The 14,661-nt window shown below is 35.3% G+C and overlaps 1 protein-coding gene across 1 annotated transcript in view; it reads right to left on the minus strand.

The window, feature by feature from the left end:
- Positions 1–2,783: 2,783 nt before the first annotated feature.
- The window catches only part of LOC106472941, a 37,070-nt gene continuing 25,192 nt past the window's right edge, over positions 2,784–14,661 (minus strand). Inside the window, exons 2-4 of the mRNA XM_013933611.2 lie at positions 9,985–10,149; positions 6,157–6,288; positions 2,784–4,036 (exon numbers count right to left, since the gene is read on the minus strand). Of these exons, the coding sequence (XP_013789065.1) occupies positions 3,950–4,036; positions 6,157–6,288; positions 9,985–10,149 (384 nt within the window). The 3' untranslated portion in view covers positions 2,784–3,949. The remainder of the gene's footprint in view (positions 4,037–6,156; positions 6,289–9,984; positions 10,150–14,661) is intronic.

Consider the following 14,661-nt stretch of genomic DNA (forward strand, 5'->3'; position numbering starts at 1 on the left):
AGAAACTAGAGGGCGCCACAGTGGTCACGTGACTCGCTGACGCAACAATATGAAAGATATTTACTCGAAACTTTTCGTTAAAAATTATTTATTTTTGACAAAATTCATTACCTCACTTGATGAAGAACTTAGATGGAAATACCGATACAAATATAATCTCTTATCTAAACCGAATACAAAAGCGTTTATTCATTTTTATTATGCTAATCTGGTCATTCTACTTGTTTCAGGGTCCGTCTAAAAATTGTGAAAAGGTATTATAAGCTTGAATAAGACGATTTCGTCTTGAAGTGAATAGAATTAAGTTGTTTCGGTAATGCTGTAAATATAAACATTCTCTGTTAAGAACAACAAAGAACCGGTTAAGCTTCTTTGAGTAGTTTTGTTTTCTCCAAAATGTATGTAAGAAAACATAAGAAACTCTGCAAATGAAAGGTCTTGTAAAACGTACAAAGGAATATTAGGAAGGGAAACCTCGTTACCTACAACTTCCAAAACTTGGCCTACAGCGTGGTAGCGATTCGTTATGAAGAAGTTATAAATGCTATTTCAACTGGAGTGTTTTTGTAAATTTCCACACGTCTTTTTGTTTTGCTTTAACCATTCAACGTTATCTTGACTCAAGTCGAAATTTGACATTTTTGATATTCTAGAAAGGCAACATATCTCAGTTCAGTCTATAACTAACCTTCACACTAATAAAATTAGACGTGTTTCACATGTTCCCTTCGGAAAAAATTCTTATTTGAAATAGGACGAATTCCAGTTATGTTTAAGGTTAACTTAGCTAGAACAACAAGGAAACATGGAAGAGATACATAAAATAATCACAAAACAAAGGCTTAGTTGAAAACTTTATTTAAAACATTAGCATATACAATGTTACTTAAACATTTACTTTAGAAACAAATTAAAAACTTCAAGTTACAACAGCAACAATATTAGAATGCCCATAAGACCCTTATATATATATATAGTAACAGTGTGTTACATACAGGCTTTTGTTCCAACAACCAGTCAAAAATCCTCGAAATTATATCGTACAATCATAAACCTAACATAACGTGAAAATCTTATGTCAACCTCATGTGGGACAAACAGTAAAATCTCAAACCAGAAAGTAATCTTATCCATGTCTTAATTTTTATGGAAAGGTTTTAAACCCTCACCCAAGATCAGCTGTACGAATGCGATTCAAAGGGATTATAGGATTTTTATAATTGTTCATGATGTGTGTATATTTGACGTTCCAGTTCACAAGATCATTGGCTTTTGTTTCAAGCTAATGTTCATGTAAATGAAGTGTCATAGGATAAATTGCTAACAGGTCTTTTACTTTCACAGTAAAATAATATAAATTTACCATGAAAAACAAATATGATCTATTCAATTCAGCCTTTAGTTAATTGTAAAGTTTTAATTCGACGTAAAAGCGTCGTAATTATAAGGGTGTTTTTACGGACAGTAACTGCCTAGACGTTGCTTACACTTACAAAGTTTTGGACTCTATACTGAGGCCAGAGAAAGCTCCGGAGTGGATCCGAAACGTCTACAATGTCAGAAGTTTCTAGAAAATCATTGCCCACAAATAATGTTCGTGTATTTATTTCACTGGCTAAAATATCATTGCCTACTCCATTGGCTAGTAAAACTTCTTTTCTCGGAGATGCTATCTTGATCAACATTGATCATGAATAAGTTAGCTATTGAAAAAAAGTAACTGAGCTTTTTACCAGTTCTGCTAAACAAATGAAAAACGTCTGAGATTAAGTTTTTCTCAAAGTTATAGGAAGTTTAACCACTATTTATAGATTTAAATCGGTTGCTTTAAAATATAATATAGGTTTTATTGGTGAGCTTCTTGAGGGGAGATTACCATGAACAAGTCTGAATGGTAAAAAGTTTATTACAAAGTAACATATAGTCTTTATTCTGACTAAAATACAAAAATGTTCTTCGCTCCATGTTCCCTGAGCAAAGGGCGCAGATTCGCCATGTGGAAAAGCTTTAGATTTCGGAGCTGGCGATCCGGGTTCGAATCCGTGCGATACCATAAATACTCTCCAAACTTCAAGCTGTGGGTGCATTATAAGAACGACAGTCAGTCTCTTAGTGTGGATGGTAGGGTGCTAACGACTGGCTGCTTTCACTCTGGTCAGTAGTTCAAAGTTAGGGACAGTGGTAGATAGCCTTAATAGCTTTACCATAAATACAAATACCCAGAGCAAAACTAAACTTCCCAAATTAAAGGTTAAAAGTATTATAAATGTTTGTTAAGTATTTAAAAGACTAAATTATATTTTCTTGTGATTCTGTCAACAAAACAAATTAGACATGAATCTCCCAAACAGGGTGTGACCTTTGTAATCCTTAAACAAAAAATTATTGTTCAAAATAACTTGTAGAAACTAAATTATAGCTATTTATACAAGTAATCGATATTTGTTTGAAAAATAAGTTACATAAATGTGTGGATTCACTATCCAAGATATTACTTTTTTTTCTATTTTTGATAATTAATCATATCAAAACCAAATTTGTATTTGATTATTTTTAGTGTTAGTATTGATATATCTTTCTTAAAAAGCTTATTTATAGTCTGGAAAGAATATTGATATTCTAGATAAAATAGTTGGCTAAGTTACGAACACCACCTTAAATAAGAGTAGGAAAAAAAGAAATAAAACTAAAACGATTATAGAAGAAAAAAAATACTTCAAAAAATCATTGACAGTTAAGTAATCCATGTTTTTATATATATATATATATATACTTTGCTGAGCACTCCCAGTGGCTCGGCCGTAAGACTGAATGTTTATAACGCTAAACATCGGTTTTTGATACCCGTGGTTGGCATAGTACAGATAGCCCATTGTGTAACCTTGTGCTAACAATAAACAAACCTTTGTTGGGTGAATGTTATACACTGTCACATCCTTACATATTGTGATCCTAACTCATTGTAGTACGTGATTTGACAAGATATTTACAAATACTAATATTACGTATAAAATTAATGATTCTAAATCGAAAACAAATGATTGAATTTATTGAGGTAACCGACGGCAGCACACATATGTTGGCTTCCGATGAAAATACGTGATATAAAAAACATTTCCATTTTACATTATTCTGATTATGAGAGAAACCATGGGCATAATTTTCACGGGGGATTTGTCCCCCGCACTTTTTCAAAAATAGAATATCTTGTTTTGATATAATAGAAGCTACAGAAACTCTTCCTCTACCACCCACACTTACGAAACCAAAGTTAGGCCGCTAAATAAGAGGAATGCGTTACATATACAGCTTTCGTTGAAAGTAGATAATACAAAACACATTTTCATTGGACATTAATCTGAATATAAGTTAAATAAACAAAAACAATACACACATATATCAGCTTTCGTTGAAAGTACATAATATAAAAAAAACATTAATCTGATTATGAATTAAATAACAGAACATAAAATATAAGAAGTTGTTTGTTCACGAGCACGGCGTCCTCTAAGTGCGCTAAACTACAGTTCTAAAATTCTACCCTCTGAATTTTTATTATAAATATTACGAAAACAATCTTGTTTAAACGACGTAGTTTTGATAACTTTAAAATCACAGTGATATCAACCATCGAGAAAAAAGAAAAATAGATAGACCCTGGAATCTGATGTATTAATTAACATAGCTTTCTTTAACGCAGTTTAACTTAAACGTTACGAATGACTAAACTGTAATACAACCACTATTAACATAATACTCGAATTAAGTTATTCTGAAGACAGTGCGCATTTTGCAAGCAGGACAAACTTAAACGTCTCTGAAAATATTTATTTAAATATGGAGGCGAATTCTTTAGCCTCTGAAACATCAACTACACAGAGGTCCTACCACGTAATTCTGCCTCCAGTAAAAACTTTTCGACGTGATGGCGCGATAAGGTCTCGTTTTCTTATGGTGTCTGTCTCAATTCTCGCCATTCTTTAAGGAGAAAGAAGAGTCCACCGCCATAGGCTAAGACGTTGAATAAACCAAACACCTACAAAACCACAGATTAATAACATCATCAACACAACGAAACTTAATTCCAATAACACTACAGTCATTATATATTATGAGGAAGGTTACGATTGTAGTAGAAAAGTATTCACAATAATTCTTAACCTGTAGTTACCACCACTTTTACGACAACAATAACCACCTACTTATCAAGAGATTCATTAAAATATAAACTTCTTTATTAACTGGTATTACGTATACTTAGTTCAAGTTTTGTACCAGCCACAGATTTCAAATTATTAAAGTTACACCAAATCTTGTAAAAAAGATTTCAGACTACAGTTACTCCACTTTAACGTTTGAATTCCTGTATTCACAGAATATCTTTGATATGACTAATCCAAAGAAAGAAAATCGTTTACTTTTTTAAACCTTACTACACAAATTCACCGAGTCCTTTGCATTATAATATCAGTAAAATGACATTCGTGATACTTGAAATATTTAAATATGTATAACATACCAAAACACAATTGTTATTCATGCACAAAACTGGCCTTCTATAAAGTTGACTTGGCTATTAAACACTTACGGATTAAACTAAAGTTAATAACCGAAAACATATCTATGTTAGATATAGTAATTCATAACATGTAAAATAAATAGTTATTTATTAGGAAAATCTATCATTTGACAAAAGAATTGGTGTCAGTAAGCCTTAAACATGCTCATATCATATTTTCATGAAAATTTATATTAATTTAATGATTGATAAGATAACTGTTTATGAAAATACTACATCCTTCCCATGTCACAATTCTCAAGATATTGAACATTAGAGGACAAAATCAAACAGTGTTTATTTCATTTAGTCACCACTACCACGTGTATCTCCCTCGTCAGCAGAATCCCAGTCTTGATGAGATGTACCAAGTTCCTGTTTCGCAGAATCTATAGATGGAGGGCAGGAATACGTATCCTGATTATGTTAGACTTCTAGGTTCCATACAACAGATGTAACATGAACTTGCCCTTGAGTGACACCAAGTACTTATTGGGTGACCAACTGATAGGAACTCTAGAAGCTTTTGAAGCCACGTGCTACGATTCGAGACTAACTCATAGAAGATCCAGAAGGAGTAGATTTTTAATCCCACATGTAGTGATTAGTAACTAATGGATAGGAGTTCCAGAGTGAGTAGAGTTTTGATGTCCATGTCGAGCTTACAGACCAACTGATAGGAGTTATAGAGGTAGCAGATTTTAAGGCCACATGTGGTGGTTAATAGTTTGTGTTGCGTATCTTCTACCGTGTTTCGCCATTTCCACAGAGCCTTTGTACCTTCAAAGTTAAGGAAGATCAAGTTCTCCATGGAGTACACAGTTAAAACATGTCACAAATTAACGTCTCCACATTCACATTACCAACAAGTATTGATACTATACCCCACAAGTTCTCCACGGAGTACCCAGTTAAAACTTGTCACAAATTAACGTCTCCACATTCACATTACCAACAAGTATTGATACTATACCTCACAAGTTCTCCACGGAGTACACAGTTAAAACTTGTCACAAATTAACATCTCCACATCCACATTACCAACAAGTATTGATACTATACCCCATGAGTTCTCCATGGAGTACACAGTTAAAACTTGTCACAAATTAACGTCTCCACATCCACATTACCAACAAGTATTGATACCATACCCCATCTCAAGTAATGTCGTGTTGCTTATACCTTTTCTCTAAAAGCCAAACTTTGGAGCATGTTGCCATAAACCTGGTATGTACCAAGTGTCTTTTTGATATTATGTGCAATGTAGAACATGTTCCAGATTACCTACAGTCGCTACATTTCTATCCGGCTGAACTTTAATTCTTATGGTGGCTTGAGTCATTTTAAGTCCTTAATGAAATTAACTCTTTTAAACATTGCCTTAGCTACAGAATACTTAGACACTACCCAAACTGAAAAGATTTGAAAGCTAGCTAAATCAAAACAAATGTATTTGAGAAAATGGAAAAGTTGACGACTGTGGCAAGGCTGACTTTGAATTTCAACCATAATGGCGAGTTTTTCTCAATAACAAGAGTTCAAGTAACGTAATTTTAACCATAAAAACATTAAAATACATTAAGAATTCAAGTTATTACCCCAGCAGCAATGTACGGGCGGTAATACCCGATAAAACGAAGAAATTCAAACTTGGGATCTGATGTCATCACGAGCTCCACTATAGCAGCTATTATGTAAAGAGCCGTGGCGATGGCCGTGTAGATGAGCTCCTAAAAATAGGGAAAAAATAATAAAGATCACTTGTAATGGTAAACAGCAGAACATCTAAATCCACAATAAAGAAATGTCCATTGTATTTACATAACTAAATTAATTTAGGTTACTATATGGTGAAGTAAAACGGACCCAAACCTCATATTAAAGAAATGTCCAATTCTGCAAAACTTGAATTTTCCAGAAAAAGTTCAACTCCGTTAGAAATATTGATACGAGACACAACTGCATTTTTAACCAATCACCTTTGATAAATATAAGGAAAATGAAACCTGGAGAAAATCACTAAAAACAGTTGCTGCCATTGAAGTAAAAACACTGATTTCTAATAAATTTATATTGTTTGGTATTTGAGATTAACCCAGGCATTTTTTTTAATGGTCGGGTTTGGCCAAATAGTTACCGAGTCTAGCTACGTATCGAAAGGTCCAAAGTTAGCGTCCCGACGCCACTGAACACGCTCTGCAGTTTCAGTTGTGGGTGTATGATGAGAGTGACAGCCAATTCCATTATTTAGTTCAAAGCCTTTGTGGCGGCGGATACTTCTGACTACTGCTTTCCCTTTGGTCAGCAGTTCAAAACTAGGGACAGCTATATCTGAATCCTATGGCTGAAAATATGAAAGACCTTTCTGAATATACACACAGATATATAAGTAACATTTACTTAACCCAGAATAAACATGGGAAAATGTCACGACGAACACGTTTGTTTCAGAATTTTCACGCAAAGCTACACAAAGGACTATCGACGTATAGCCGTCCGTAATATTAAACTGATAAATAGAGAAAAGACATCGAGTCAACAGCACTCACTGCCAACTCTTGGGCTACTCTTACCTGACCAAATAGTGGGATTTGACTGTCACACTAGTAGCGCAACCAAGGCCCCTAAGTGTTGAGTGCGTTTCTGCAACAACAGGATGCAAATTACGAACACAATAATAGCTTACAGCGAATATCAAAAATTATACTATAATCAGCTAAGAACCGCAAGCTTCGAGCTATAGGAGTTCAGCGGAGTCACGACATTTAAATAACTGATGACAAAAACATGCACTTCGAAAAGGATATGTGTTCACAAAAGACGAATATGCTAAACACCTAAGATGGTGGAGCAGTGAAGCTTATTAGGTTTCACAAAAGTGACTGAAATCATACTTGACTGCAAACATTTCCTTGCACAGTTCTGATTCTAAATCCGTAATGGAGTAAGTAATCATACTATAGTGTTAAATATTGATTAGGGTTAACCACCAATTTTATTATGTATGTGTTTATGAAGTGATTTATTATTATTGATTAACATCATAATCGTCAGCTGAATTATAGCAAGAGGGAATCCTCAATAGTCACGGCTGTAATTAGAGCCTCAAATCGGTCAATAGATAGGGCTATGAGCTAAAAGTTTGTACTTGAAAAACAAGAGGGAATCCTCAATAGCCGCGGCACTTGAAATTCTTTTAGGCAGGATTAGAGAAAATTAATCTATGAAACCTTTTTTTCACCTTTTTATTAGCTATATTTTTGTGCGCCAGCAATACCAAGCGTGGGGCGAGTGTATATCCGATTCAATTTTATTACTCATCGGAATATCTACTAGCCTACTCTGAAGTAGAAATTCTTTTAGGCAAGATTAGAGTAAATTAATCTTTGAGATCTTGAGCGTGGTCAAATACATCAATCGAAAGGGTTTGATCTTCTGAGTCCAAAACTGTAATTATATCTCAAATCAAAACAAAAACACTCAGAGCCGTTCTACGACCCACTATACCGCAGCTAAAAATACTTGTTAAAACTTCTGACTGGAAAGTTCTCGGTCTTGGCGCGTGCAAGAAGGTTAAAGTTCATGAAATAAGCCCCTAAATTAAGCAAAATGAATTAATCTGAATCTTATACGTAGTCATGGTGTAAAGCTTTAAATGTTAAGTGTATTGAAGGAAATGGTTCCTAAACAAAAATATGATTTTAGACTTGAACACTTTAAAAAAATTATAAATTTCAGTTCTTCAGTCTGAGTACTTTGTCGGATTGGACATGGCCTATTGATTAGCATGCCAGGCTACGTATCGGAAGGCTCAAGGTTCGAGATGAAAAATGCCGTTGAACACGCGTCGCACTTTCAGACTGTGAGTGCATCATTCAAGAGATCGTCAATCTCGCTACTTGCTGAAAAGAGCCACGTAGACGGCATGTGCTTTTGACTGGTTGCTCTTTCTCTCTCGTCACTAACTCTGAACCTTGGGGTATCTTGACGTGGCCGTTTAGTCGTCATACTGTTTATGTTGATGATAAGAAACATGTGAATCCAGTACCAAACAAACAGATACGATATTTGCGGTTTAAGCGACCTTATACGTATCTTAGTTTTTATAGTTCACGATTAGTTTAAAACTTTGGCAAATTCTATTGTATCTGTTTCAGTTCAAATGAAAACAGTCTGATATAACGCCATTTAATATTATAATACTTGTTTTATTCTTCTTGACGTTTAGCTATTCTATATATATAAAAAAAAGGTACAAAAACCCGCTATCTTACAAAATCTATATGAAATTATTTTTAGGTCAAATTACAGCGTATAGTGCTAAAACACAGTTCGGAGATGGGTTTGACATGGCCAGGTGGTTAGGGCGCTCGACTCGCAATCTGAGGGACGCGGGTTTGAATCCCCGTCTCACCAAATATGCTCGCCCTTTCAGCCGTGGGGGCGTTATAATGGGGCATTATAATGTGACGGTCATTCCCACTATTCGTTGATAAAAGAATAGCCTAAGAGTTGACGGTGGGAGGTGATGACTAGCTACCTTCCGTTTAATGTTTCACTGCTAAATTAGGGACGGCCAGCGCAGATATCCCTCATGTAGCTTTGCACGAAATTGAAAACCAACCTAATCTCGGAGATGTCTTTCTTCTCATTACCCACTGAATTTGTTTACATCTTAAAATTGTTTTGAACTCCCGAATATTAAGCCGTACTAACTCTTGAAATTGTCTAAGCAAGTCAGCTTGAGCTTAAGTAACTGCTTCACTTTTATTCTTTTTCTTTGTTAATTATTTTCAAAACATAAAAAACACTAAATAAAACCGGCGATCAAAGAGAATGCCTTATCCCAGTTTTTAGGGCTACTCTCTGCACATTTTGTTTTTGTTACGGGAAACACTGTAAATGCCAAACATGGAATCTCACGGTGTCCTTGTTGGATCAATATTGTCAAGAAACTCTACCCGCGCCCTCTCTGTTTTGGACCAACTTTGAGCCATCCTTGACTTTTGTCGTCCATCGAACAAGAACGTATAAAATTTGGGATAATATAAATCTCTATCTGGGTTTTCAGAACTTTGCTAAACGTTTCTGGAATATCAACATAAAAGTAATTACAAACTATTTTGCATTAGAGGTGGATCAGTGATGATAGATGTTGTGTAGTAGATGAACCAAAAATGATAGATATATAAGATATAAATCAATGATGGCATTGTTTTTATATAAAGAATGATTCATGACGTTAGGTTTTTAAAGTGATACAATAAATTGTTCTTTGGTGATTACTGGCACAAGAAAAAAGTTTATCCAGTTGATAAACTATACACTTTGATATATCTTTCGTTTGTATAATAATAAGAAAAACAAGAACAAGAAATTGGAATTCGTTTTTTCAGTTCTTTTCATTTTTTAAAAAATTTACTTACTGCAAATAACCAGGGGAAATTAGGCAGAAGAGCCTGAAGTCCCATGAGATAAATAAAGACAAGGAAGATGGTGAAAATGAAACAAATGGAGATGACAAACAGGAAGAAACGACTGTAGCTGGTGATTGCTGGAGATCCACATCCAAAACATATTATGGCAATCAGCTAGAAAAGAAAGGAAAACAAAGTAAGTCAATTTATGAGACAGCTTAAACACATAGTAATGGCAGTTCACAAATATTTTATCCAATCAAAACATTTTACATGTACAAAAAAAGCCAAGTTAGAATAAAGGGATCATCCGTATAAAGTTGTAATATCAAATATATATATATATTTATAGAAGGGCAAACCCTGTAAAGATGTAAAAGTGAGTAAGTCGTTTTTTATTGTAAGTGTAACAAGCAGCAACATGAAAATAAAAAAGCAAACAAGAATATACCCCCCCCCCCTTTGTTTTTGCTAAACTTAGCCACTTTTACGTTAGATCTTTACAGGGTTTACCCTTTTATATAACTTGTCTATCTTATTTTCTATATGACTTACATGACTGATCCCTTTATTGTATGGTTAGGGCGCTCGACTCGCAATCTGAGGGTCGCGGGTTCGAATCCCCGTCACGCCAAACATACTCGCCCTTTCAGCCGTGGGGGCGTTATAATGTGACGGTCAATTCCACTATTCGTTGGTAAAAGAGTAGCCCAAGAGTTAGTGGTGGGTGGTGATAACTAGCTGCCTTCCCTCTAGTCTTACATTGCTAAATTAGGGACGGCTAACGCAGATAGCCCACGTGTAGTTTTGCGTGAAATCCATAACAAACAAACGAACCCTTTATTCTAACTTGGCTGTTTTAATACTTTTAGAATATATTTTATCATTTTTGTTTTAACTTTTAAATTTTATCCAAAATAAGATTCCACCTGAAATGGGATTCGAACCGTAACACCCCCCGTGGCAGAGTGGTATGTCTGCGGACTTACAACGCTAGAAATCGGGTTTCGATACCCGTGGTGGGCAGAGCACAGATAGCCCATTGTGTAGTTTTGTGTGTGCTTAACTACAAACAAACAAAGAAACCCGTAAATGGAAGATAAAGCTATCAAAATAGATGCAGCGTCTTACAGCACTACGTCGTTTCTTCATTTCGAACTTATTAGTTGTCCCTTGCCTCCTAGATTGCCCCACATTGGTACAGCGGTATGTCTGCGGACTTACAACGCTAGAATCCGGGTTTCGATACCCGTGGTGGGCAGAGCCCAGATAGCCCATTGTATAGCTTTGTGCTTAATTACAAACCTCCTAGATTCTAACCTAGTGATTGTAGAGAATAATTCACCAGTGAAATGATAAAACTAATAACACGTTTGTCAAATCTTGGTTCCTGGAGAATGAAGGCTACTTGCAATCCTCGCAGAGATTTTGCTCATTTTTAGCAAATTTGTTCGTGTGTTTTCCGCGTTTTCAAGATAAAATAGACGGTGAGGTGCAGTCTACTTAAAACAACCTGCAAAACGTTTAAGGTAAGACAATTAAAGTGCATTACATAAACATAAAAAACCATTATGGACTGAAAGTTGACTTTTACTTGTAGACATTAACCGGATCTGTCGGGCTTACACCAAGGGCAGAGCTGGATATGTAATTTGCCACTCAAAAAATGAGTCAAATTGTACATCTACTTAATTATAATACAAAGACGTTTGGAAAAAGCAGAAACGGCACGAATTTATGTGTAATATCACAGTTCACGCTGAATAACAAACATATGACATACATATATTAGTTACACAACGTTATGAATTAGCCAAACAGACCATATATGTTCAATTATGTTTCTAATGAGATAGTAGTATTAGGACAGTTATATCTTTAAACACTACATTATTTATTCGATCTCTTATGGTCTTTTCAAGAATAAGTTTGTGTAATAGTACTTCAATCACACTAAGTCCGCCATATTTATTGCCGATGACGCGTTTCGCTCAATAATATAAACTCTTCACGCCAGCTGGAATACAACAAACATGGTGGTCGCAATGTTAATTATATAAGCCATTTGTTAGTCTTTATGGTGTCAACATTTGTTGGTTAACATTCATCCACCCCCAACCCACCATTTTTTTATTCTCTGATATAAATGTGTCCACTTAATGTACAGCGTAGTCTGTAAACTAGTTTGTTTGTTTTTTTTTACGTGCATTTACCATCCTGCCTTGAAGTGCAACCTATACAGTCTTTGCCAGGACATGGGGAAGGGTAAAACGCTGATTTTTTCCAAGTGTTTTAAGGGAAATTCCTGACTTTTCTGCAAAACTCTCATTAAATCCACTGCATTTCAGTACTTTTTAACTCTTAATAATTAGTTTGTCATTGACAAACGGTAGTGAAAAGTAAATCAAGATTTTGGGGCAATATATTTTTTTCACATTTATTTTTCGCTTTGTTAATGGTGCGGGTTGCTCAGCTGTTGTTTAATTGTATCTATATTCCTTTGTTTGATAATGTTATCAAAGCCAACAATTCCAAGTAAACAACCTACTGATTTGTTGAAACCGGATGTACAGAATCCCAGTTTAAAAGGTGTGGAGGTTTCGTGTACAACTCGTATTTCAGGAAACCATCAGAGCTCAGAATGAACTGAATGTCCAGGAACAGCAGCTGTCCTGCTTCTACTGAGGTGTTCACGGTAAACTTAATATTTGGGTGAAATACATTGATGAAAAAAAAAAAAATCAGTGAGAGCGTCATTACCATGGCCGGAGCTAGTTATGAGGACAACGAGATCGTGTCCTCGATTTTTTTTTGGCTTCCTTTACTCATTCACGCACATATATATATATAATTGGAAGTTATAGTTTGAAACCCAAATTTAACCTCGGTAAAATATTGGCTCTGTTACGGTGCTCCAGACGAAAAATATGGAATTTGTATATATTTTATAAAATACTAGTGTTGGAGAACTTTCAGAGAGAGTTTTCGTTTTTAAAGTGTGCATGAAAATAATGTGGGTACAATACGGTTGCCTATAGCAACTCCCATTTGTGAAGGTTAAAAGAATCTCCAAACCAAAAAAACAAAACAAAAAACAATTGTATGAAAGTACAAAGAGAAGTAGTTGACTTACATCTCGTTTAAACCAAAGTACTAATGTGTTTTCAATTCTTCCATTACAACCTCTGTTCTTCTTCCTTGGGGTCCCCCAATGGGTCACCGATAAGTTTACGGATTTACAACGCTAAAAACCGGGGTTCGATTATCTGTGGTGGACTGAACGAAGATAGTTTTTTTTTTTACTATAATTAATACCTTATTGAGTTTTTGTGTTACATAGTACGCTATGCCGCTATATAATATATCGATATTTTTCGTGTTATATACACAATTATAATAAGCAAACATGTTAACACATTTTAAAAGTACTGTTCTATCTCAAAGGGTAGTCTTATTTTTCACTATACTATGTAATATTTGGTGAAGGTAACGTTCAGATTTCCTAGATTCAACTCTTCTGATATCTATACTTTGTTGAAGCCCCCAGCTACGGGTTTTAGACGACAGCTTTTCAGTTATTTGTATAAGAGACTGCTATACGTTCTGCGAAAGAAAACATTTCTTTACAAGAACCTGTCGTATAATGTAATTTAATATTTTATTTGTTTGTTTTAGAGAAAAACCACATTAGGTTATATGGTTTGTCCACCGCCTTTTAGCATTGTAAGTCCCTAAACTTACCGCTATTCCATTGGGGGGGGGGGGGGACTGGTTAAGTAACCTTTCTTGAAAATTAATAACCTCTTACTTTTTGAAAAAGTGAAAGACGTATTCACTGTTATGCAAAGTGAAAAAGTGAAAGACGTATCCACTATTATGTTGTATCCTTATGTTGAAATACTACTGTACACTCTTCTTCTTGGAAAAATCATAGGGTTCAAATACAATGAGCCTAATACTATTTTCTTAGGATAAATATAACTTACTATAATTACGCCCCGCAAGCGAAATGCGTTCACGCCATAGGCAATATATGTTACTTACAAAACAGTACGATTGGGCCAAACAAACAACATAATTTAGTACAATTGTTATGGTGTGAACACTTTTTGCTGGCAGGTAGTCATATGACTGGAAAGCTCTTTATGTCGACACTACTATATCTCTGTAGTTTTCCAAGAAGCTTATCTTTTATCACCTTTACTTTATGTACTCTATATTACAGACGTATTACACTACTTTGCTATCCTGTCCATCCTTTCTAGTCACACTTGCTACTTGCTCTACCAATGTCACTTAACAGGGAGCCCGGCATAGCCAGAGCATCGACTCACAATCTGCGGGTCGCGGGTTCGAATCCCCCGTCCCATCAAACATGCTTGCCCTTCCAGCTGTGGGGCATTATAATGTGATGGTCATTTTCACTATTCGTTCATAAAAGATGCCTCAATATCACTTCTGCCACCTCATATTTATTCATCTTAAATAATTACAGTTTATCACAATTGATACTTTTTGCATATTCGATCTGTGATGCTATCATTACTGCCACTTCTACTTGGCCCGGCATGGCCAGGTGGCTAGGGCGCTCGACTCGCAATCTGCGGGTCGCGGGTTCGAATCCCACCAAACATGCTCGCCCTTTCAGCCGCGGGGGCGTTAAAAAGGTGACGGTCAATCCCACTA

The sequence above is a fragment of the Limulus polyphemus genome, unplaced genomic scaffold, assembly GCF_000517525.1.
Source record: "Limulus polyphemus unplaced genomic scaffold, Limulus_polyphemus-2.1.2 Scaffold5753, whole genome shotgun sequence".
Classification (NCBI taxonomy): domain Eukaryota; kingdom Metazoa; phylum Arthropoda; class Merostomata; order Xiphosura; family Limulidae; genus Limulus; species Limulus polyphemus.